Genomic DNA, 27454 nt, shown 5'->3' on the forward strand with positions numbered 1-27454 from the left:
GTTTTTCTCATCAGTCCATGTTTAAGGCTTTTTATAAACCCTCTTATTTTGAAAGGGTGGAGGGGGTGATGATGATGATGATGATGGTGCAGTCCTGTCAATCAACAAACAAAGCCCCGCCCCTTCCAGCCCAGCCCCGCCCCCTCCAGACCAGCAACAGTCCTTAAGAACAGAGCCGAGGTTCTGCTGCTCCGCCGGGTCGTTAAACTCAGATTCTGCTCACACACTTATTTCAGTTCACAAGAGCGACACACACAAACGACAGTGCGTCAGTCCTGATTCAGTGTGTGTGTGCGTGCACTGGGGGGGAGGAGGGGTGTACACCTGTCCTTTCCTGGAGGGAGGGGTCCTCTGTTCAGTCCAAGAGGATTTTTTAAAACCGAGTCCATCTTTACCTTATTTGAGCAGGTGAGGAAACCCACAAGACACTTCCTCACACTCTCATTGGATATAGTCCACAGGCCACGCCCCCTTTGTGAACAACCACCATCACTTCCTCAGAAAAACCAGAACCAGTCCGCTGTGAGTCCCTCACTTCCTCTCTTTCTGTTTTACCTCGCTCGCTCGCCCCTCCCTCACCCACGCCCTCCTCCGTCAGTCCAGCCAGTGACGCTCGTTCCTTTATGCTTTTATTTTGAAAGGCTCCGCCACAGTCCAGCTAAAAGCCAAACATTGGGATTTTTTTTGATTACTTCCGAAGTTTGAAACTCCTGTAAAGAAAAAAGAGCTTCAAAGGAGAAATTTACCAACAGCAAAAGTAAAAATCTAACTGATCGAAACTAAAGATTAGCTCGTTGCTAAATTTAAACTTAAACAACATGAATTTAAGAATTAAATTCTGTATCTTACCTAAAATGTAATTAACTTTACGTGAAACTGTAAACGACCCAAAAGGATTTTACTTCCTGCCTGACTCTTTGTGGACGTCACCGGGGACGCAGCTCGAGGCGTCTGGAGGGAAATCAACAACAACCAGAGAGCCAGCAGAGCTAGCCGCGGGTTGGCTCGCTAGCTAGCCGCGGGTTAGCTCGCTAGCTAGCCGCCGGTTGGAGGCAGCAGCCGTCTCCGTCGTCCGGCGGCAGGTGGCATCGTGGTCGCGGCGGGAGAAGAAGAACAGGAAGCGGGAGGAGGAGCTTGGTGATTGGCTAACCTTCCCGGCTCGCGTTGCGGCGGGCGGCCTCGAGGCCGCGGCTCCGACGGCGTCCGGCGCTTGTGACGAATGCGACGAGCCACCAGGTGGACGTCCACGCTCTCGTCCAATGGGAACAAGACACTGAGCTGACCGCCGATTTCCGGTTGGATCTCCTGAAAAAAGAATTTTGAAAAGAAAATGTTCACAAAAAAGAAACAATCCAACAACAACAACAACGTTAGCGTTACCTCACCTGTCCGTCGCGGCCGATCTTCACCGGCTTGTGTTCGTTCCAGGGATTCATGAGGTGAGCCGTCTTCGTGAAGGGGAGTTCTCTCCTGAGGAGCACATTCACATGTCAGACCTCTCAGACCATTGAGCTCCACATGTTGTTGTTGTTGTTGTTGTTTACCTGCAGAGCCAGTCGATCTTGAACACTCCACCCAGCATCTTGGCGTTCATGCCAGCAGGAAGGACCCAGTGGATGGGAGATCCTCCGTGATGAGACTCTGAGGCCAGACGGGCAAAACCTGAAGACAAGGTGAAACCGTTAAAGCTGCTCGAGAACAACAACAACAACAACAACAAGTGATCTTTGAACTCAGTCACCTTGGAATTTTCCGCTCTCCCTCACAGAGAAGACGAGGACGACGCTCCGAGCCGAGCGGAACGCGGCGTTCAGCTTCTTCTCGTTCACCGGCAGCGTCGACCAAACGCCCTGAAGACCAGAACACGTCAATGTAGACCAGAACACGTCAATGAAGACCAGAACACGTCAATGTAGACCAGAACACGTCAATGAAGACCAGAACACGTCAATGTAGACCAGAACACGTCAATGAAGACCAGAACACGTCAATGTAGACCAGAACACGTCAATGTAGACCAGAACACGTCAATGTAGACCAGAACACGTCAATGAAGACCAGAACACGTCAATTAAGACCAGAACACGTCAATGTAGACCAGAACACGTCAATGTAGACCAGAACACGTCAATTAAGACCAGAACACGCCCTGAAGACCAGAACACGTCAATGTAGACCAGAACACGTCAATTAAGACCAGAACACGTCAATGTAGACCAGAACACGTCAATGAAGACCAGAACACGTCAATGTAGACCAGAACACGTCAATTAAGACAAGAACACGTCAATGTAGACCAGAACACGTCAATGTAGACCAGAACACGTCAATTAAGACCAGAACACGTCAATGTAGACCAGAACACGTCAATGTAGACCAGAACACGTCAATGAAGACCAGAACACGTCAATGTAGACCAGAACACGTCAATGTAGACCAGAACACGTCAATGAAGACCAGAACACGTCAATTAAGACCAGAACACGTCAATGTAGACCAGAACACGTCAATGTAGACCAGAACACGTCAATTAAGACCAGAACACGCCCTGAAGACCAGAACACGTCAATGTAGACCAGAACACGTCAATTAAGACCAGAACACGTCAATGTAGACCAGAACACGTCAATGAAGACCAGAACACGTCAATGTAGACCAGAACACGTCAATTAAGACCAGAACACGTCAATGTAGACCAGAACACGTCAATGTAGACCAGAACACGTCAATTAAGACCAGAACACGTCAATGTAGACCAGAACACGTCAATGTAGACCAGAACACGTCAATTAAGACCAGAACACGTCAATGTAGACCAGAACACGTCAATGTAGACCAGAACACGTCAATGTAGACCAGAACACGTCAATGTAGACCAGAACACGTCAATGTAGACCAGAACACGTCAATGTAGACCAGAACACGTCAATTAAGACCAGAACACGTCAATGTAGACCAGAACACGCCCTGAAGACCAGAACACGTCAATGTAGACCAGAACACGTCAATGTAGACCAGAACAGGCCCTGAAGACCAGAACACGTCAATGTAGACCAGAACACGTCAATGAAGACCAGAACACGTCAATGTAGACCAGAACACGTCAATGTAGACCAGAACACGTCAATTAAGACCAGAACACGCCCTGAAGACCAGAACACGTCAATGTAGACCAGAACACGTCAATTAAGACCAGAACACGTCAATGTAGACCAGAACACGTCAATGAAGACCAGAAGACGTCAATGAAGACCAGAACACGTCAATGTAGACCAGAACACGTCAATGTAGACCAGAACACGTCAATGTAGACCAGAACACGTCAATGTAGACCAGAACACGTCAATTAAGACCAGAACACGTCAATGTAGACCAGAACACGTCAATGAAGACCCGAACACGTCAATGTAGACCAGAACACGTCAATGTAGACCAGAACACGTCAATGAAGACCAGAACACGTCAATGAAGACCAGAACACGTCAATGAAGACCAGAACAGGTCAATGAAGACCAGAACACGTCAATGAAGACCAGAACACGTCAATGTAGAACAGAACACGTCAATTAAGACCAGAACACTTCAATGTAGACCAGAACACGTCAATTAAGACCAGAACACGTCAATGAAGACCAGAACACATCAATGTATACCAGAACACGTCAATGTAGACCAGAACACGTCAATGAAGACCACAACACGTCAATGTAGACCAGAACACGTCAATGTAGACCAGAACACATCAATGAAGACCAGAACACGTCAATGAAGACCAGAACACGTCAATGTAGACCAGAACACGTCAATGTAGACCAGAACAGGCCCTGAAGACCAGAACACGTCAATGTAGACCAGAACACGTCAATGAAGACCAGAACACGTCAATGTAGACCAGAACACGTCAATGTAGACCAGAACACGTCAATTAAGACCAGAACACGTCAATGTAGACCAGAACACGCCCTGAAGACCAGAACACGTCAATGTAGACCAGAACACGTCAATTAAGACCAGAACACGTCAATGTAGACCAGAACACGTCAATGTAGACCAGAACACGTCAATGTAGACCAGAACACGTCAATGTAGACCAGAACACGCCAATGTAGACCAGAACACGTCAATGAAGACCAGAACACGTCAATGAAGACCCGAACACGTCAATGTAGACCAGAACACGTCAATGAAGACCAGAACACGTCAATGAAGACCAGAACACGTCAATGTAGACCAGAACACGTCAATGAAGACCAGAACAGGTCAATGAAGACCAGAACACGTCAATGAAGACCAGAACACGTCAATGTAGAACAGAACACGTCAATTAAGACCAGAACACTTCAATGTAGACCAGAACACGTCAATTAAGACCAGAACACGTCAATGAAGACCAGAACACATCAATGTATACCAGAACACGTCAATGTAGACCAGAACACGTCAATGAAGACCACAACACGTCAATGTAGACCAGAACACGTCAATGTAGACCAGAACACGTCAATGAAGACCAGAACACGTCAATGAAGACCAGAACACGTCAATGTAGACCAGAACACGTCAATGTAGACCAGAACACGTCAATGAAGACCAGAACACGTCAATGTAGACCAGAACACGTCAATGTAGACCAGAACACGTCAATTAAGACCAGAACACGTCAATGTAGACCAGAACACGTCAATGAAGACCAGAACACGTCAATGTAGACCAGAACACGTCAATTAAGACCAGAACACGTCAATGTAGACCAGAACACGTCAATGTAGACCAGAACACGTCAATGTAGACCAGAACACGTCAATGTAGACCAGAACACGTCAATTAAGACCAGAACACGTCAATGTAGACCAGAACACGCCCTGAAGACCAGAACACGTCAATGTAGACCAGAACACGTCAAATAAGACCAGAACACGTCAATGTAGACCAGAACACATCAATGAAGACCAGAACACGTCAATGAAGACCAGAACACGTCAATGAAGACCAGAACACATCAATGTAGACCAGAACACGTCAATGTAGACCAGAACACGCCCTGAAGACCAGAACACGTCAATTAAGACCAGAACACGCCAATGTAGACCAGAACAGGCCCTGAAGACCAGAACACGTCAATGTAGACCAGAACACGTCAATGAAGACCAGAACACGTCAATGTAGACCAGAACACGTCAATGAAGACCAGAACACGTCAATGTAGACCAGAACACGTCAATGTAGACCAGAACACGTCAATTAAGACCAGAACACGTCAATGTAGACCAGAACACGCCCTGAAGACCAGAACACGTCAATGTAGACCAGAACACGTCAATTAAGACCAGAACACGTCAATGTAGACCAGAACACGTCAATGAAGACCAGAACACGTCAATGTAGACCAGAACACGTCAATGTAGACCAGAACACGTCACTGTAGACCAGAACACGTCAATGTAGACCAGAACACGTCAATGTAGACCAGAACACGTCAATTAAGACCAGAACACGTCAATGTAGACCAGAACACGCCAATGTAGACCAGAACACGTCAATGAAGACCAGAACACGTCAATGAAGACCAGAACACGTCAATGAAGACCAGAACACGTCAATGTAGACCAGAACACGTCAATGAAGACCAGAACACGTCAATGTAGACCAGAACACGTCAATGAAGACCAGAACACGTCAATGTAGACCAGAACACGTCAATGAAGACCAGAACACGTCAATGAAGACCAGAACACGTCAATGTAGAACAGAACACGTCAATTAAGACCAGAACACGTCAATGTAGACCAGAACACGTCAATGAAGACCAGAACACGTCAATGAAGACCAGAACACGTCAATGAAGACCAGAACACGTCAATGAAGACCAGAACACGTCAATGTAGACCAGAACACGTCAATGAAGACCAGAACACGTCAATGAAGACCAGAACACGTCAATGTAGAACAGAACACGTCAATTAAGACCAGAACACGTCAATGAAGACCAGAACACGTCAATGAAGACCAGAACACGTCAATGTAGACCAGAACACGTCAATGTAGACCAGAACACGTCAATGTAGACCAGAACACGTCAATGTAGACCAGAACACGTCAATGTAGACCAGAACACGTCAATGTAGACCAGAACACGTCAATGTAGACCAGAACACGTCAATTAAGACCAGAACACGTCAATGTAGACCAGAAAACGCCAATGTAGACCAGAACACGTCAATGTAGACCAGAACACGTCAATGTAGACCAGAACACGTCAATGAAGACCAGAACACGTCAATGTAGACCAGAACACGTCAATGTAGACCAGAACACGTCAATGTAGACCAGAACACGTCAATGTAGACCAGAACACATCAATTAAGACCAGAACATGTCAATGAAGACCAGAACACGTCAATGAAGACCAGAACACGTCAATGTAGACCAGAACACGTCAATGTAGACCAGAACACGTCAATGAAGACCAGAACACGTCAATGAAGACCAGAACACGTCAATGTAGACCAGAACACGTCAATGTAGACCAGAACACATCAATGAAGACCAGAACACGTCAATGAAAACCAGAACACGTCAATGACACACGAAGCAGAACAACGTTTTTAAATCCCGTGGACTTGAACGCACCTTGGCTTTGGCCAGCGAGACGTTCTCGTGGTTGTTGCTCTTGATGAGGAAGAAGCGAGCGTCTCGCAGGATGTACCGCAGCCTGTTGGTCGGATCTGGAACACGTAATCTGATTACTTCACATGTGGTGATCTCAGTAATCTGGCAGTCCAAAGGGATCTTTCATATATATATATATATATATATTCATGATTGATCGGGAATATTCGGTCTTACTCTCCATTCCTTTGCGGACTGCTCGGACCGACGACGACAGCTTCTCCTGTTTCTTCTCTGAACCTTTCAAAATAAAAGCACATTTAAATCACAGTGGCGACGTATGCGTAAGAACTGATGTCGGCTCTGCGGAGGAGGCGGGGCTACCTGAGGCCTCGGAGGCGGAGCCTGAGTGCACCGACTCTCCGTCGTCGGTGAAGCTGACGGAGGAGGCGGAGCGCGAGTCGCCGGCCTCGCTGCGAGTGTCGTAGTCGTTTCCCTCGCCGCCTCGCCGCTCGTACTCTTCCTCCTCCTCGTCATCTTCCTTCTCTCCTTCCTCCTCCTCCATGCCCTCCTCTTCTTCTTCCTCTTCATCCTCCTCCTCCTCTTGATCCTCCTCTTCTTCCTCCTCTTCCACGTGAGAGGCGTTGGGGGAGGAGCTTCCAGAGCCCGGCTCCGAGACAAACTCTGCTGCCGCCTCTGCCTCCGATTGGTTGGTCCCGTCGATGGGGGCGGGGCTCGTCCTCCGCAACTTCTGATGACAAACAGGAAGTAACTTTGATTGGCTGTCAAGCTGAAAGGTGAAGTATGATGTACCGTAGGTACCACAGTAGAACCAGTACCTGGCTCAGACCCGGCAGGACCCTCTGGGACTCCCTTCGTCGGGCCTCCTCTCCTCCGCGGCTCCTGGGGGCCTCTCTCGCTCCACGCCGGCCCTTCCGCTCCTCGTAGTACTCGGTGCGGTAGCCGGCCGCAGCTGCAGCGGCGTGGCGCGCACGGGGGCTGGACGCCGCCTTCTTAGAGGAAGACGAGGAGGAGAGAGGTGGCCCCGGGGCTCTCTTATTGGTGGATGAAGACCTGGAGGGGGCGTGGCCCGTAGAGGGGCGGAGCCTCTTCACATCCTGGCTGTCCGAGCGCTCACTCTTCCTCTTTGTCCCTGTCAGACAGAGCAGAGGGTTTAGAAACTCTACATTTATCAGGTATTGTCAACAGCTAACACCAGTACCACCAGTAGTACCAGTTCGACCAGTAGAACCAGTACCACCAGTAGTACTAGTACCACCAGTAGCTCCAGGACCACCAGTAGCTCCAGTAGTACCAGTACCACCAGTAGTACTAGTACCACCAGTAGCTCCAGGACCACCAGTAGCTCCAGTAGTACCAGTAGTACTAGTACCACCAGTAGTACTAGTACCACCAGTAGCTCCAGTAGAACCAGTACCACCATTAGTACAAGTAGTACTAGTAGCTCCAGTACCACCAGTAGTACCAGTACCACCAGTAGCTCCAGTACCTTTCTTGTCGCTGACGGCCCGCTCCGTCTCCGGGTTGTACAGCTCGTCGTCCTGGTCCGGAGCCTCAGTCAGAATATCTTCCAGAACGTTCAACTCTCCGTCTGAAACCAGGACCACCTTTACTTATCGATCACCTTCTTTATATTTAACTACTTTGATCTTTGTGTTTGAATAAAAGTGCTTTGTGACATCTTTGACTAAATAAATATAAATTAAACCAAATATTATTCTTGAGTCAATGATCAGACTTTTCTCTTCCAAAGTAAACTGAATACTAAAGAATAAATCCGTCAATTGGGGAAATAATTACGGTTTATCTGAGTTAAGAATTAGACAATAGCATATCGAAACATTACATCTTCAGTTTACTAAGTAAAACTAAATCATTTTATTCAGACCAACTTTGTGATCTAATAATATACATTTATCCATCTCCTCTTCTTGCAATTATTAATTATTGATTGCGAATCAATCACATCCGGAAGAAACCGGCGTTTGGTTAGAAGTCAACTTTGTGAGAGAAATCACAGAATGGGTCGTTTGGTGAGGAATGAAACACGTGAGCCGTGAACCCGTCACGTGTCACCTGGTCACCAACACGTTCATTAATCACGTTATCGATAAACCAGCAGATTATTGATACGCAGAAGAAAAAGGGACAAAGACGAGCTAGCGGCTACTTCCCGCTAACAAAGAAGCCGCATTGCTCGTGCGCCTCACCTTTGTCCTCGCGCCGCTCAGCCGCCATCACAGCGGTTATGACGTCCCGCCGCCTCGCGATTTGCGGGCAAAGCTTGAGTGAGAAAAAAACCTTTAAAACTTCTTATTTGTTTGATTCAAAAAGGGAAATACTCAGAAAACACAGACGAGAGGAGCCGAGAGAGAAAATGGCGGACGGATTCTGTTGTTGCTTCGTCTTCTTCTGGTGGACTCGCGCCCCCTGCCGGCCGGGAGGTTGTTCTTCTTCTGGGAATCGAGCAGCGTTCGGGTGATCTGGCGCCACCTGTCGATTTGGGAGTTTCTTAACTATTTAATATTGGCTGCTATTTTTAATTGTAAAATATTAATATACCTTTTTTTGTGTAATCAGCAATAATTGTGAAATAGTTATGCTGTTTGTATACATAATATTTCAGTTATTGTTAATAATACCAATGTATCTTGCTCTAAATTCAGCTGAAGGACTAATAAAGGCTTATTGTTATCTTAATTACCACATTCTGTGTCATTCTATATAAGGCAGTTATGGAAAGGAGTCGAAAAGAAAAATGAAAACAGACGGATTATTATTCATTTTTTTTATTTGTTTAAACCGATCTCACACCGAAATCTAACGGTGTGAGGTGTTTTGTTTTGGAAATCCCAAACAGGAAGTGGTCCGTCCAACCGGAAGTCCGTCACTCCCGAGCCCAGTCCTGAAGACCAAACTTTAACCCGAACTGAAGGCGGTTTGAATTTAAACAATTTTCAAAATATTAAAACCTTCTTACTTCTTTTTGGACCCAAAATGGCGGACGAGGTCACGCGCAGGGCCGTGTCGCAGATCCCGCTGCAGAAGACACACGCGGGGCCGCGGGACCGCGCGCTGTGGCCCCAGCGGCTGAAGGAGGAGTACCAGGCGCTGATCCACTTCGTGGAGCAGAACAAGGCGGCAGACAACGACTGGTTCCGCCTCGAGTCCAACGCGGACGGCACGCGCTGGACCGGCACGTGCTGGTTCATCCACGAACTGCTGCGCTACGAGTTCCGGCTGGAGTTCGACATCCCGGTGACGTACCCGGACACCGCGCCCGAGGTGGCGATCCCGGAGCTGGACGGGAAGACCGCCAAGATGTACCGCGGCGGCCGCATCTGCCTCACGGACCACTTCGCGCCGCTCTGGGCCCGCAACGCGCCGCGCTTCGGGCTCGCGCACCTGATGGCGCTGGGGCTCGGGCCCTGGCTCGCGGTGGAGGTCCCGGACCTGATCAGCAAGGGCCACGTGGTCCACAAGGAGCGGCAGGGCGAAGCGACAGAGTGACGTCACCGGACGAACACGGAAGCGGAGCTCGATTTCGGAGTAAAAAAAACGATGAAAACATGAGCAGTCTGGCGGTGACGTCACCAGAACTTGAGACGTGACCGGAGGGAAATAAACATAATTAATGTCCCTGTTTGTTGGAGTGACGTCATGTTGGAACAAAAACAAATCCGACTGGAATTAAGTGAAGGTTAATGGTCATATATATAAAGTTCAAATGATTTATGAATATAATTTAAACTGAACTCTTCACTATGTTTAGCTTCAGGTTCAAATAAAACAACCTACATGCACACTGACACTTAAAGTATAACATATTATATATATATTAGGGCTGTGAAACGATTAAAATTTTTAATCGGATTAATCACAGGTTTTTGTGGATTAATCATGATTAATCACATATTACCGATATTCTCGGTATATTTTGTGAGAACATAGACAAGACGGATATATACATTTATACATTCTTCTATACAATGGTGCTGCAACTCAGCAGTTATTTAGCAGTTTTCTTCCATATGGAACATTAATACATCTTCATCCTAAACAGAATGTTTAACCCTCCTGTTACCTTTCGGGTCAATTTGACCCCATTCAATGTTTAATGTCGGTGTTCTTTGGGGTCAATTTGACCCCAGGCTGTTTTTCACTGTGTCAAACATATCAGAAATATCAACTTTTTTATTTATTTAAAGGGCTATTTAGGTAGTCAACAAACAAACATAAAGTACCTCACACTTAAACTTGGGAAGCAATATTAATTCTAATAATTTTCTGGAGGTTTTAATTGCTGGGGTCAAATTGACCCCGAGGGTAAAATATGTTAGTAAATGTAAAGGTAACAGGAGGGTTAAACAGAGCATTTTTCTCTTGTTTGTCAACCATTAACTCCACCATGATACAATCTAAAGGTGGACAGATTGACAAGTGACTTTTTTTTTGCTCGGTCCCGATGCGCGCGCACATAGCTCTGTGGCGCGACAGACGGAGATCGATAAGTGTTAACGCAACGCGAAGAGACAGAAATGACATGCTGCTGTGGAGATACGATCAACAACAGACGTTTAGTTTAATAAAAGAACAAAGACGTGCTATAGAGAACATGTCAGGGGGGCGGGCCAATCTCTTTAATGTCATTGATCTACCGACACTACGCCGCGATCGACTGGCAGGTCGCGATCGACGTGTTGAGACCCTGATCTACAGGAAGTAAAAGTCGTAACAAGGTTTCCGTAGGTGAACCTGCGGAAGGATCATTACCGATGAACAGACCGTCTGCATGAGAGCGGACAGAGTTCAGATTGAAGTGGTGGATTGGAAGCTCATTTTGCAAGTGACTTTTTTTTCGTCCCGACGACCAACAACAGACGGATTGGAAGCTCATTCTGCGCATGCGTTAAATGCGTAAAAAAAAAAAAACTAGTTAAACCTTTAATTGAATTAACTGAGTTAACGCGTTATTTTTCACAGCACTAATATATATTTGTTCGGTGAAAAGCAGGTTTAAGAAATAAACTGTTTCAAGATAAATTTGTTTTATTTAATGACAGTTGTTTTTTAATGCCTTCTATTCATGCGTTCATTTTAATCCGTCCAAATAACACTTGTATTTAAACTGATATCTATAATAAGTGAGCTGTGATAACTTATGTTAAATGATTCTACATTACATGAATGATTTTAGTGGCCGACTTTGAAAACTAAATTAAAATGTTGTTTATTTTTACTTTTTAAAGGACGTGGATACATCACCGAGTTTATGGTTTTACATGGACATTGAAGCTGGATTATATTCCACAATGGTTGTAATTCATGACATACAAATAATTGATAAAAGTTCATTCATCCTTTACAAAGGAAATCTGTAAATATTTGCTATTATTTAATCTAGAAATAGAATTGAAGCTTTTTATTATTATTTTTAGATTCATACTTTGAGTTCATAATAAAGTCTTCTGTTATTTTCCACCTCGTTTTTATTTATAGTTTCAGTGTTGAGTTTATTTTCCGTTACGTTTCCTCTCAGTAAACTTGGATAAGCTCCTCCCACTCAGCCGGAGGCCACACCCCATTTTCCTGCACGTTGCTGGGCGACGACTTCCAGTCCCAACTCCTCACCGGGACGCTCCACGCGGCGCCGTAGTTCGCCGTCACGTAGTCGAGCGTCTCGCAGGGGACGCGCACCTTCAGCTCCAGAAGCTCCGCCCAGCACAGTGAGAAGCGAGGGAAGACGTACCTGGTGGAGGAACACCAATAAACCTCAGAACTAAGGTTTAACCAATGAGAAGCGAGGGAAGATGTACCTGGTGGAGGAACATCAAAACCTTATTCACTTTAAAGTTTGTGTAAACTCAAAGTACCCACTTGAACTTGCGGCCGCTCCTCGCCTGCGTTCCCCCGTTCCAGACGACGTCTCCATCCTCATAGAAAAAGAAAACGTCCAGTTTGACGTCGTCGCTCACAAAGGAAAGTTCCAGACTGTCCTCCACCTTCAAAATAAAATACGAGCTTAGAATTCAGAATGTATTCAAAACCAGATGAGTGAAAATAAAAAAAATAAATTGTAAAATACAAAGTAAGTGGAATATTAATAAGATAAAAGGAGTAAAATATTGAAAAGAACGTTTTCACCTTTCCAAATTTGTGTTTGAGTGACAGCCCGGCGTCCTTAAACGCCACGATGATGTCAGAGCGGAAGTCCTGGACGAAGATGCCGATGTCGACGTCCCGGCTGTACGAGATCACGCTGCACTGCCTGAACCAGCCTGCAGGGGCAGCACACACTTGACTAAAAGGGACAGCTTGGACTCTTTAGAGCTCTAAAGGCTCATTCAGAAAAGAGACGATGAAGTAACCGTCTTACCCAGGCAGGTGCCGCTGCTCAGCCAGAAGGGGACGTCGAGGCCGGCGAGGATCCGCGCGGCCGAATGAAGCAACGACTTCACTTGCCTCCGAAAGTCCACGGCCTCCGGAGACGAGTCCTCGGGGTAGAGCTACACCCACACACAGTGGGGAGAGAGAGAGACAGACACGGATGGTTTAAATCGTTTCCCTAAAATGTAAACAAATGAAATGCCCTTTCTCAATAAAAACCCAGGGATTGGTCCCGACCTGCAGGAAGTTGCGGGCGTCACGGTAACGGCACTCCAAGAACCGAGCCCGTCGCTGCTCGGACAGGAAGCGGGTCACGTTGCGCGGGATCCGAACGTCGAGGCTGTCCAGGACCGTTAGAACCAGCTCCGGCCTGCAGGGGGCGCCGACTTAACAAACACGCTACAACCAATCCAGAAGAGCAACGGCGGCCAGGACAGGAAGTGTTTTACATTTCAAAATAAAAGACTTTTACATCTATCCATTAACAGATAGCCTATCTGTTAGCATCATTGTTAGCCTAAAACTGATGCTAACACTGATGCTAACAGAGAGGCTAACCCACCTGTCGTAGGATCCAGCATGGCGTCCGTAGTCCAGCAGCTTGAAGGGAGCGAAGCTTCGGTCCGCGTTGGATTTGAAGCGAAGCGCTCCGTGCCACAGGTAGTTCCCACTGCGCTCATACAGGAACACCACCTGAACAAGACATTGATTAGCCTCCAACACCACCTGGACAAGACATTGATTAGCCTCCAACACCACATTGATTAGCCTCCAACACCACCTGGACAAGACATTGATTAGCCTCCAACACCACCTGGACAAGACATTGATTAGCCTCCAACACCACCTGAACAAGACATCGATTAGCCTCCAACACCACCTGGACAAGACATTGATTAGCCTCCAACACCACCTGGACAAGACATTGATTAGCCTCCAACACCACCTGGACAAGACATTGATTAGCCTCCAACACCACCTGGACAAGACATTGATTAGCCTCCAACACCACCTGGACAAGACATTGATTAGCCTCCAACACCACCTGGACAAGACATTGATTAGCCTCCAACACCACCTGGACAAGACATTGATTAGCCTCCAACACCACCTGGACAAGACATTGATTAGCCTCCAACACCACCTGGACAAGACATTGATTAGCCTCCAACACCACCTGAACAAGACATTGATTAGCCTCCAACACCACCTGGACAAGACATTGATTAGCCTCCAACACCACCTGGATCAAGTGTTGGTTAGGAATGCTGTGGCCCCGCCCACCTGTATGACGTGGCCGTAGAGGCGGAACAAGAAGTGGAGAGGGATCTCCTCTCCTGATAGGTTGTCCAGACTGGCCAATCGCGGGTCTTCTCCTCGCAGCTCCAGCAGCTCGAAGCCTTTCTGCTCTGCAGCCAATAGGAAGCCGGGCTGAGACGCACAGAAAGTTACGTTAGAAGAGAAAACGCATCGAAACCGGCGCAGTGGTTAGCCGGCCCCACCTTCAACAGATGATTGGCCCCTGGCTCCCCTAGCCCATGTCGATGTGTCCTTGAGCAAGGCACTGACCCCTGACCGCACGGCGCTCACCTCGTACTTCCACAGGTTGGCGTGCAGAGCGAAGGACGTGATCGGCCTGCCGGTGCACAGGAAGCTGCAGTGCGGCTCGCGCACCAGCCGATCACGCTGCCGCAAAGCATCGTGGGAGAGCAGCCTCAGGGCGGCGGTGTCGGCGAGGAACAGCGGCAGCCCGAAGTGCTGCGCCAACCCGAGGAACTTCTTCACCGCTTGCTGAGGAGACGGAGACGGCTGGTTACTGTGGCAACAGCTGCCATGACAGGAAGCATTTTACATGCCGTCAATCAACACTGATGCCAACACTGATGCTAACCCTGATGCTAACCCTGATGCTAACACTGATGCTAACACTGATGCCAACACTGATGCCAACACTGATGCCAACACTGATGCCAACACTGACGCCAACACTGACGCCAACACTGACGCCAACACTGACGCTAACACTGACGCCAACACTGATGCCAACACTGACGCCAACACTGACGCCAACACTGACGCCAACACTGACGCCAACACTGACGCTAACACTGACGCTAACACTGACGCTAACACTGATGCTAACACTGATGCTAACACTGATGCTAACACTGATGCTAACACTGATGCCAACACTGATGCCAACACTGACGCCAACACTGACGCTAACACTGACGCCAACACTGACGCCAACACTGACGCCAACACTGACGCTAACACTGACGCCAACACTGACGCTAACACTGATGCTAACACTGACGCTAACACTGATGCTAACACTGATGCTAACACTGATGCTAACACTGACGCTAACACTGATGCTAACACTGATGCTAACACATACCCATTGTAGGTCGTTGGCGGTGAGGTGGCCCGTCCGGCTAAGGATGAAAGGGCCAGACTGCAGAAGAAAGGCATGATGGGAAATCTGATTTCCCTGCTTTGATATATTGAGGCAATATGTACATTTATAATATGTAAGATTTGAGCTTTTAAGATATTTATATTTTATAATAAAGAAATAATGGTGTTGACAAATATCAACGAAGGATCACATGACAAAATTAATCCGTCAAAAATGTCCAGCAAATATTACAAATAAGATTAAGCGACTGTATTTATAGTATCCGTTTATAGTCATTGATACTCGTGATTATTCCAACAGTTGATCGATTGATGTCTCACCTGACTGGCGTACTTCCGGTAGTAATATAACTGGAACAGCAGAAACACGGAGCTGCTGACAATCAGCAGCGTTAAAACGGCCGTCCGGTTCACGCGAGGCATCCGGGAACACTTCACGGGGACCAGCTCCTCATGACCCCCAAACCGGAGCTCTCAGGTCGTGATTAATGGCGGATATACCATAAAACGGCGCAAAAAACTGAGCTGTCCTCAGCGTCAAGAATCGGCGCCATCTTTAAAAAATCGTAACCGCTTCCGGCTCGGACCTTCACAATAAGAGCCTGAGGAACACGGTTCTGTTGTCGTTGGCGGAAGTGATGATGTACACAGTTTAGAGTACATCAGTACTTTTAATACATACACTTATACACAGTTAAGGGTACATGTGTACTTTTAATACATACACTCATACACAGCTAAGAGTACATCAGTACTTTTACTACGGACACTTCAATTATATACAGTTGAGAGTAGATGTGTACTTGTACTACTGACACTTCAACTGCTTTTACTACATACCTATACACAGTTAATAGTAGCCTACATGTGTACTTTTACTACATACTTATACACAAATAAGGGTACATGTGTACTTTAACGACATACTTATACACAATTAAGGGTACATGTGTACTTTTACTACATACTTATACACAATTAAGGGTACATGTGTACTTTTACTATATACTTATACACAGCTAAGAGTACATGTGTACTTCTCTGAACTACTCGCTGCACTATGGATACTTTTACCACATAAAGCTGAGAAAACATGCATACTTGTACTACTTATACTTAATGAAGCTGATAGTACTTCTTTGTAAAGAGTACTAAACGCTGTACTCGTTAAAGTACTCTCTTGTAACGGAATACCTTCGTGTACAGGTACTCCTCAGAGCAGTACTTCTACACACAGACACAAGATGGCGGACCGCCGCGGCAGCAGTTTCTCCACAACAATAAGGCCGAGTTAAACTTCCCCCGGACTTTGAGAAACACTTTCCCCGCCGTGGCCACAGACATGAGCGGCCTGCGCCGCGTCTGACGGCCCGGTTACCGGCCGCGGGAGATCCCCGGTGATGTTCCGGGAGACCGACGCCGGTTAAAGACACTTTGGAGCCGCTGAGGTGAGGAGCTGTTAGCTTAGCTTCATGCTAGCCGTTGTTGTGGTTGCGGGTCGGTGGTTTATCAGGTCTGAGGACGGACCGGTACCGGGTTGACCGGAGACGGGGAGGAGAGGCGGGGGTTGGGTGAGCGGACCGACGGCCGGTGGTTCTGGATGTTTTATGAGGAAAAGAGATGAAGGAGCGGCTCAGTGGAAGCATTCATGTAATGTTGAGCTAACTGCTAACAGAGCTGCTGCTTTTGTCACACAACTCACAAAATACACACAATATATATATATATATATATATGACCGAAACACTGCAACTCGAACGTTATAGTAGGCCTACTACTGTAGTACTGCAGTAGTACTGCTACTGCACAGGACCACTGTACTAGTGTAAGTACTGCTGAAGTACTCTAAAGTACACTACGTACTACTGCAGTACGACTAGAGTACCACTGCTTACTGCTCCTGTACTAACATGTTACTCTCGTACTCCTGTACAGCGCTAATGGCATGCTACTACAGAAGTACTACAGTAATACTGCTTATTGCTTACTACTGTACCTTACTGCTACCACTGTAGTACTGCTTAATTTCACTGGAGCTGGTTATAGTGATAATGTTTTACCACCAGTACTACAAAGATTACATCGGCTGGTACTTCTACTTCTACTACTGGTACAAGTATGTCAGTATTTGTGCGACATGTACTTATGATGTTGGTAAAAATATGTAGAGTACTAGTGATTTATAGATATTAATATTTGGGAGTAAAACGAGTCCAATGTTGATTTATCGCTTGATAGTATGGGTTAGAGAAAGTGTTTTCTGCCGCCAGAGGAGTCGCCCCCTGGTGGTCAGGAGAGAGAATGCAGCTTTAATGCATGAAGTATAGACTTCTATACAACCAGAGGAGTCGCCCCCTGGTGGTCAGGAGAGAGAATGCAGCTTTAATGCATGAAGTATAGACTTCTATACCAGCAGAGGAGCCCCCTGGTGGTCAGGAGAGAGAATGCAGCTTTAACACATGAAGCATAGACTTCTATACAACCGGAGGAGTCGCGCCCTGGTGGTCAGGAGAGGGAATGCAGCTTCAACACACTACAGCACGTCTTCAGTGCAGAACTACTCAGTCATGACATAAAGCATTAAAACACAAATACACACAAGTTGAATTTCTCTAATGAAAAAAGTGGAGGCTCCACATTTTATTTATATTAAACTATATATATATATATATATGTGTGTGTGTGTGTGTATATATATATATCTACATACATACACACACACACGCATACATATGTGTGAGAGAGACCAAGCCAGTCTGCCTGCAGCAACTGAACTGCAAAGCATTCTGGGAGGAGGGAGAGGCAGCCTCCTCTCCTCTTACCCCCCCCTCCCCCCTCTCTCTGTCGCTGCCTCCTGATTGGCTGCTTGGTCGCCCAGCTGACTCTCCTCTGTCAGAAGGAGAGAGACAGGGAGGGTGATGGAGGCTGCAGCGATGGGGTGAGCTGCCATTTTCTGTTTCTCAATCCACAATCCAGTCTTCCTCTGATTCATCCGGCCTCCTCGGCCTTGCTTTCCTCGGCTTTATTTTCATGTAAAAGGGATTATGGATAGAGAGAGGGAGGGAGGGAGGGAGGGAGGGAGGATGGAGGATAAGCGGGAGGTTGTTCTTTTCTTCTCATTGTCTGCTCTCTGTGTGTGTTTTTCTTCTTCTTTGGTGGATTTGATGTGTGCTCTGTGTTTCCTGTGAGGGGCGAGAGAGGGTGGAGGATGGAGGGATGGAGGAGGGTGGGGTGGAGGAGGGAGAGAGGAGGGAGAGAAAATGGCCGACCGGTGATGGAGGATGGAGGCAGAGGGAGGAAATAAAAGGATGATGATGATGATGAGAGGAGGATGTCTTCTATTGTTTTAATGTCTTCTATTGTTTTAATGTCTTCTATTATTTTAATGTCTTCTATTGTTCCAGCTGGTCCAGGATCAGTCTGACCACTGATCAGCAGAATGCTATTATTGATTAGTTATAGATTAATTATTGACGATGGAGAAAGATGTGAGGGTGTGTGTTGGTTGCAATACTTTATACACAACATGAAGTACTTTATACACGACATGCAGTACTTTATACACAACATGCAGGACTGTGTACACAACATGCAGTACTGTGTACACAACATGCAGTACTGTGTACTGTACATAAGTACTGTGTACTATATATAATTGCACATTAAACTGCAGTGTGTGATGTTGTGATCAGTGAATCATGTGACAGACAAACAGTGACATCAGTGTAACGGAGAGGAGACATCACATGATGCTGAGACACACACACACACACACTCACGCTCACACACACACACTCACGCTCACACACGCTCACATGCTCACACACACACACACTCTCACACACACTCACATGCTCACACACACACTCACATGCTCACACACACACGCTCTCACACCAGTGGCGGCTGGTGAATTTTTTTTTGGGGGGGGGCAGTTTAAATATCACTCAACAATGAGAAGAAAAGAGGTTTTGAGTAGAATATTGTAAAAAACAAAGCTTTATTTCAAGAACACAGCGTGCTCAACACTGTCCAACAACAACTATCAACACACTGTGACTTTAGCATGAGAGGTTCAGAGCAGCTTTAAGGAACATTGGGTTGGGTTTCAGAGGTTTGCAAAATAAAAGAGTTTCACCCTCACATGAAAGAGGTTCAGAGCAGAATAGTCAGAAAGAGATCACATGTTACATTGGGGGACAGAGCGGACCCACTACTGTAAAGACAAGTAGCTCCTCTCTTTAAAGTGGTCAAACTTCTCCATAACTCTCTGGTTAAAGTCAATCATGTCTGTAACCAGCCTCCATTATTCTTGAGGGAATGTGTCTGTTTTTCAGAACTTCTTCATTGTGTTTCGATGCCAGTTCGGTCTCCTACTGCTCTGCATGAAGCTAACTCGCTAACAGCTGTTAGCGAGTTAGCTTCATGCTCTTAGCTAGATACTGCGGCAAGATTCGTGCTTTACACTTGTCTGAAGCTCTGTAGATCCCTCACCCCGTTGTAGTCCAGAGAGTTTCAGTCCCAGGACTTTGGAACAACAGACAGGGGGAACAAAAAACGAATTACTCATGGAGCATTCAGCTAACCAGCTCCGGTTAGCATATCGGCTAGAGGAGAATCTCCGGGTGTACGTCCTCCCGCGGTCAGCGATTTGCTGCTAATTTTTAATTCGGATGTTCGGGTCCCAACTCTTTCAGCCTCTTCTTGTCAATATCTGACCGTCGATTGAAAGGTCTTTCGTAGAGATACCACAGAGTTTTCAGTCACCGGCGCCATGCTAACAACAAGCTTCTGCTAGCTATGTTTTTCCCGTACCTGCGTGGAGGTGGAGGTGGAGCTCCCTGGCGGAGATGCCACGTCTGTGAGATAAAACCAGCCCAAAACCAGCCCAATATCAGAACTCAAAATATGCCCGTGCCAAACCATATACACTGCTTTTAAAGTCCAACAGCATTGCTATCATTGCCAAATGTATTGTAATATCTACAAAGTAACAACATATGTTTAGTTTGCCAGCATTAAAAGCAGTTTTCCTCAAGTTATTTCACCTAGGTCCTAAAATGGCCTTGTGTAATTAGATACAGTATATTATCATAAATAAAATGTGTACGTGCTGATCTGGAGTCAGTTTGGTAGGATTTGGGTATGAATAAATTATTTCATTTAAAATATGGATTTTTATTTAAAGATATTCATGTAATTTGCATGCAAAATAGGTCTACCGAACCAAGGACAACAAATTCAACCAAGAACACTTCAAAAGTGGCCGATTCACCAGGAAACCACGGACCTGGCAACACTGCTCAATGGGCTGAGGGAACATACGGGTCTCTGATCTGCCGAATAATCCAATCGTGCGCGCATTTATGCGTCAAGATTCCGGTTTCATCCGCCAATGTGAAGCGGTCATTGCCAAAACGACTGAAATGTTGTATCGATGCGTACACACGTTAGACCAGCGCCCGAAAAGGGAGGGCTTCTCTCCGTGATAATGGCGATATATTATATTTTTTCACATTAACTTAAGTGGTTGTTGACAGGCTGACGGTCTCCCACACACATTTAGCGTGTCAACACGGTATATTTACTATTTAAATGATTTGGCATATAATGTTTTTTGACAGGATTTTTTTTTCATCTCCAAATTTTAAGAGGGGCGGCGCACTAGCGCCCCCTATGGACGAACCGCCACTGTCTCACACACACTCACATGCTCACACACACACACACACACGCTCACATGCTCACACACACACACGCTCACATGCTCACACACACACATGCTCACACACACACACACATGCACACACACACACTCACATGCTCACACACTCACATGCTCACACACACGCTCACTCACATGCTCACACACTAACATGCTCACACACACGCTCACATGCTCACACACACACACTCACATGCTCACACACACACACACACACGCTCACACACACACTCACACACACACACACACACACACATGCTCACACACACACTCACACGCTCACACACACACACACACACACACACTCACATGCTCACACACACACACACGCTCTCACACACACACTCACATGCTCTCACATGCTCACACACACACACACTCTCACACACACTCACATGCTCACACACACACACGCTCACATGCTCACACACACAAGCATGCTCACACACACACGATCACATGCTCACACACACACGCGCTCACACACACACACACTCACACACACACACACACACACATGCTCACACACACACACACTCACATGCTCACACACACTCACATGCTCACACACACACGCTCACACACACACACACACTCACACACACTCACACGCTCACACACACACACACTCACACACACACTCACATGCTCACACACACGCTCACACACACACACTCACATGCTCACACACACACGCTCACACACACACACATACACTCACACACACTCACACACACACACTCACACACACACTCACACACGCTCACACACGCTCACATGCTCACACACACACTCACATGCTCACACACACGCACACACACACACTCACATGCTCACACACACACACACGCTCACATGCTCACACACACGCTCACACACACACACTCACACACTCACATGCACACCACACTCTCTCATCTGGACAGCCAGAGGGGGGGCTATGTGAGACTGCTGTTCATTGATTATAGTTCAGCTTTCAACACCATAGTCCCCTCCAGACTGGCCGGCAAGCTGATTGAGCTGGGACTGAACACCCCCCTGTGTGCTTGGATCCTGGACTTCCTGACCGCCAGGCCACAGGTGGTCAGGGTGGGCAGACACACCTCCAAATCCCTCACCCTGAACACAGGATCCCCCCAGGGTTGCGTCCTCAGCCCCTACTGTACTCCCTGTACACACATGACTGTGTGGCCAGGTTCAGCTCAACACCATCATCAAGTTTGCGGATGACACAGTGGTGGTGGGCCTGATCTCCGACAACGGCGAGAAGGCCTACCTGGAGGAAGTTGCTGATCTGTCACTCTGGTGCCAGGACAACAGCCTCATCATGAATGTCACCAAAACTAAGGAGCTGATTGTGGACTTTAGGAGGGTACAACAACAGAGGACGTACTCACCACTGGGGATTAACGGGACTACTGTGGAGAGGGTGAGCGGTATAAATACCTGGGAGTCCACATCACCGAGGATCTGACATGGTCAACAAACACAGACACTCTGGTGAGAAAGGCAAGGCAGCGCCTCTACCACCTCAGGCAGCTGAGGAAATTTAAAGTTTCCCAGAGGATCCTTCAGTCCTTCTACTCTGGAGCTGTAGAGGCGTCCTGACAGGAAGCATCACAGCCTGGTTTGGCAACTGCTCCGCTCGGGACAGGAAGGCTCTGCAGAGAGTAGTGCGTTCGGCTGAACGCACTATTGGAACTACACTCTCCACCCTGCAGGACTTGTACACCAGGAGGTGCAGAACCAGAGCCGGCAGGATCATGAAGGATCCTCACCACCCCAACAACAGACTGTTTCAGCTGCTGCGGTCAGGCAGGCGCCTCCGTAGTCACGCTGCAAGAACAGAGAGACTGAGACGGAGTTTCTTTCCTCAGGCCATCAGGATTGTGAACTCCGACCTCACCAGGACCCCCACATAGACCCACACAACTGCCCCTCTTAGGCACACACACACACACACACACACACACACACACACACACACATGCTCACACACGCTCACATGCTCACACACACACTCACACACACACTCACATGCTCACACACACACACACACGCTCTCACACACACACTCACATGCTTACACACGCTCACATGCTCACACACACACACGCTCACATGCTCACACACGCTCACATGCTCACACACACTCACATGCTCACACACACACACACACTCACATGCTCACACACACACACAAACACACTCTCACACACACACACGCTCACACACACACACACACGCTTACATGCTCACACACTCACACACACACTCAAATGCTCACACACACACACACACACACTCTCACACACACACACTCACATGCTCACACACACACTCACATGCTCACACACACACACACATGCTCACACACACACGCTCACATGCTCACACACACACTCACATGCTCACACACACACACACATGCTCACACACACACACACACACTCACATGCTCACACACACTCACACACACACACACATGCTCACATGCTCACACACACACACACACATGCTCACACACACACACACACATGCTCACACACGCACACACACACACACACACATGCTCACACACACACACACACACTCACATGCTCACACACACACACACGCTCACACACACACACACACACTCACATGCTCACACACACACACACACGCTCACATGCTCACACACACACACACACACACACACTCTCTCTTGTGTGTGACAGAGGTTTCTCTGTCGTGATGAAAAAAGAAGTTAATACATGCAGAGAGGAAACTCTACACAGACATCCTGACTGAGGGCTCTCCTCCGTCCCTATTGGTCGCTCTCCTCCGTCCCTATTGGTCGCTCTCCTCCGTCCCTATTGGTCGCTCTCCTCCGTCCCTATTGGTCGCTCTCCTCCGTCCCTATTGGCTCTCTCCTCCGTCCCTATTGGCTCTCTCTCCTCCGTCCCTATTGGTCGCTCTCCTCCGTCCCTATTGGCTCTCTCTCCTCCGTCCCTATTGGTCGCTCTCCTCCGTCCCTATTGGCTCTCTCTCCTCCGTCCCTATTGGTCGCTACAGTACCTCAGTACTCCAGTCCTACAGGTCCTAGTACCCGGTGTGATGGTTCCTGGTGGTTCTTGCAGGTCCGTCGGGGGTCTTCCAACATGGCGGCTGCGTCTTACGGCCAGCTGCTGAGACAGGTGGAGGTGTTAAAGATGGAGAACTCCAACCTGAGACAGGAGCTGCAGGACAACTCCACCCACCTGACCCAGCTGGAGAGTGAGGCCTCCAGCATGAAGGTCAGTACACATAGTACCACATGAAGTACCACACATAGTACCACACAGAGTGCTACACATAGTACCACACATAGTACCACACATAGTACCACACACAGAGTGCTACACATAGTACCACACATAGTACCACACATAGTACCACACATAGTACTACACATAGTACCACACATAGTACCACACATAGTACCACACACAGAGTGCTACACATAGTACCACACATAGTGCCACACATAGTACCACACAGAGTGCTACACATGGTACCACACATAGTACCACACATAGTACCACACATAGTACCACACATAGTACCACACATAGTACCACACATAGTACTACACATAGTACCACACATAGTGCCACACATAGTACCACACAGAGTGCTACACATAAAGTACCACACATAGTACCACACATAGTGCCACACATAGTACCACACATAGTACCACACATAGTACCACACATAGTACTACACATAGTACCACACACAGAGTACTACACATAGTACTACACATAGTACCACACATAGTACCACATGAAGTACCACACATAGTACCACACAGAGTGCTACACATAGTACCACACATAGTACCACACATAGTACCACACATAGTACCACACATAGTGCCACACATAGTACCACACATAGTACCACACATAGTGCCACACATAGTACCACACATAGTACCACACATAGTACCACACATAGTGCTACACATAGTACCACATGAGTACTACACATGGTACACACATAGTACCACACATAGTGCACACATGGTGCCACACATGGTACCACACATGGCCACACATAGTACCACACATAGTACCACACATAGTGCCACACATAGTACCACACATAGTACCACACATAGTGCCACACATAGTGCCACACATAGTGCCACACATAGTACCACACATAGTGCCACACATAGTACCACACATAGTACCACACAGAGTGCTACACATAGTACCACACATAGTGCCACACATAGTGCCACACATAGTACCACACATGGTACCACACAGGTGCACACATGGTACCACACATGGTACACACATGGTACCACACACATGGTGCACACATGGCCACACATAGTACCACACATAGTACCACACATACACAGGTGCCACACATGGTACCACACAGTGCCACACATGGTACCACAGTACCACACATGGTGCCACATACCACATGGTACCACACATGGTGCCACACATGGTACCACACATGTGCACACACATGGTACCACACATAGTACCACACATGGTACCACATAGTGCCACAGTACCATGCCACACATGGTGCACACATAGTACCACACATGGTGCCACACATGGTGCCACACATAGTACACACATGGTGCCACACATAGTGCCACATGGTACACACACATGGTACACACACACATGGTACACACACACATGGTAAACACACATGGTACACACACACACATGGTACACACATGGTACACACACACACACATGGTACCACACATAGTGCCACATGGTGCCACACATGGTGCACACATGGTACCACATGGTGCCACACATGGTACCACACATGGTGCCACACATGGTGCCACATGGTACCACACATGGTACACACACACATGATACACACATGGTGCCACATGGTGCACACAGGTGCACACATGGTGCCACACATAGTGCACACATAGTACCACACATGGTACCACACATGGTGCCACACATAGTACCACACATAGTGCCACACATAGTACCACATAGTGCACACATAGTACCACACATCACAGAGTGCCACACATAGTACCACACATAGTGCCACACATAGTACCACACATAGTACCACACATAGTGCCACACATAGTACCACATAGTACCACACATAGTGCCACACATAGTACCACACACATAGTGCCACACATGGTACCACATAGTACCACACATGTGCACACATAGTACCACATAGTACACAGTGCCACATAGTACCACACATGGTACACACATAGTACCACACAGGTGCCACACATAGTACCACACATAGTACCACACAGTGCCACACATGGCCCACATGGTACACACAGAGTACTACACATAGTACCACATAGTACCACACACAGTGCACACAGGTACACACAGTACACACGTACCACACACGTACCACACACGTACCACACACGTACCACACACGTACCACACACGTACCACACACGTACCACACACGTACCACACACGTACCACGGTGCACCATTTACCACACATAGTACTACACATGGTCACTCTGTCATATAAGTGTCACGGAAGTACAGAGTGGCGGGTGGTCAGATTTCACCCTGTTATAATAGTAGGGGAAACACTGGAGTTGATAAGCGTGTCTTCTTGTCTGTGAGGTGCGCGAATGGACCGAGCGGATAGCTGCTGATCACTCACTCAACAGCCCGACCTGCACGAATAGACACATTTTTTTTTTTGGGAAGCACCGAAGACCCATTTTGACCCAGGAAAAACCCTGCACATAGTACCACACATCAGGCACGTGCACAGATAGAGCCCTCGTGGTGCTGAAGCTCCTCCCCTTTGCCCTGGATGAGTAAAGGGCCCTTTTTGCTGGAGACAATTTTTTTTATTCATCCGTATTTAAGAATAAAAGTTACTCTTTCTGTCATCAAGTCCCCCCAAATGTGTTTTAATATCCGACGGGGCATTTATTTGAGTTCTTGTGAGAATTTCGCCCCGACCCGCGGCGCTCACGAGCCCCCCCCCCCCTCCTATCCCTCCACCCGCCGCGCCCCTCCTCCTCCACTTCCTCCTCCGCGCAGGTCTCCTCGCGCCACCAAACGGGTGCACCTCCTTCTCCTCTGACCGGCAGCACCAGACACACAGGTCATGACGGTGTTTGTCCCCTGACGTTGTTTTGTGATAAATCAACCACAACATTAGCGCTGCTGAAAACATGACGTCACAACTGGTCCGACGTTTCCTAAAAAAATAAATAAACAAAAACTCACGAAATCCGTGATTTCAAAGCCTCGTC

The 27454-nt window shown here is 47.4% G+C and overlaps 4 protein-coding genes across 5 annotated transcripts in view; 2 read left to right on the forward strand and 2 right to left on the reverse strand.

Annotated features, from left to right (window-relative positions):
- The window catches only part of ythdc1 (YTH N6-methyladenosine RNA binding protein C1), a 28846-nt gene extending 19146 nt beyond the window's left edge, over positions 1-9700 (reverse strand). Inside the window, 11 exon segments of the mRNA XM_056431858.1 lie at positions 1151-1305; positions 1386-1470; positions 1545-1662; positions 1742-1850; positions 6631-6725; positions 6847-6909; positions 6994-7360; positions 7449-7762; positions 8120-8221; positions 8841-9123; positions 9611-9700. Coding sequence (XP_056287833.1) covers positions 1151-1305; positions 1386-1470; positions 1545-1662; positions 1742-1850; positions 6631-6725; positions 6847-6909; positions 6994-7360; positions 7449-7762; positions 8120-8221; positions 8841-8868 — 1436 coding nt within the window. The 5' untranslated portion in view covers positions 8869-9123; positions 9611-9700.
- ufc1 (ubiquitin-fold modifier conjugating enzyme 1) lies at positions 9412-10269 on the forward strand. The gene has a single exon (XM_056431857.1). It carries the CDS (start codon positions 9628-9630, stop codon positions 10138-10140), a length of 513 nt encoding a protein of 170 aa, XP_056287832.1. The 5' UTR covers positions 9412-9627; the 3' UTR covers positions 10141-10269.
- Positions 10270-11182: 913 nt separating this feature from the next.
- Positions 11183-15997, reverse strand: fktn (fukutin). The gene is made up of 10 exons (XM_056431856.1): positions 15760-15997; positions 15419-15475; positions 14608-14808; positions 14302-14448; positions 13580-13710; positions 13255-13387; positions 13007-13136; positions 12775-12908; positions 12508-12632; positions 11183-12379 (listed from the first exon to the last, which is right to left on the reverse strand). Exons 1-10 carry the CDS (start codon positions 15859-15861, stop codon positions 12166-12168), a joined length of 1374 nt encoding a protein of 457 aa, XP_056287831.1. The 5' UTR covers positions 15862-15997; the 3' UTR covers positions 11183-12165.
- Positions 15998-16430: 433 nt separating this feature from the next.
- apc (APC regulator of WNT signaling pathway) overlaps positions 16431-27454 on the forward strand; it is a 31075-nt gene continuing 20051 nt past the window's right edge. The window contains exons 1-3 of one of the 2 annotated variants that reach the window (XM_056432947.1): positions 16431-16886; positions 18317-18376; positions 24286-24441. In XM_056432947.1, the coding sequence (XP_056288922.1) occupies positions 24307-24441 (135 nt within the window). In that variant the 5' untranslated portion in view covers positions 16431-16886; positions 18317-18376; positions 24286-24306. The remainder of the gene's footprint in view (positions 16887-18316; positions 18377-24285; positions 24442-27454) is intronic. The other variant, XM_056432946.1, reaches the window with a different exon arrangement.

Source organism: Pseudoliparis swirei, chromosome 15 (genome assembly GCF_029220125.1).
Source record: "Pseudoliparis swirei isolate HS2019 ecotype Mariana Trench chromosome 15, NWPU_hadal_v1, whole genome shotgun sequence".
NCBI classification, from domain to species: Eukaryota; Metazoa; Chordata; class Actinopteri; order Perciformes; family Liparidae; genus Pseudoliparis; species Pseudoliparis swirei.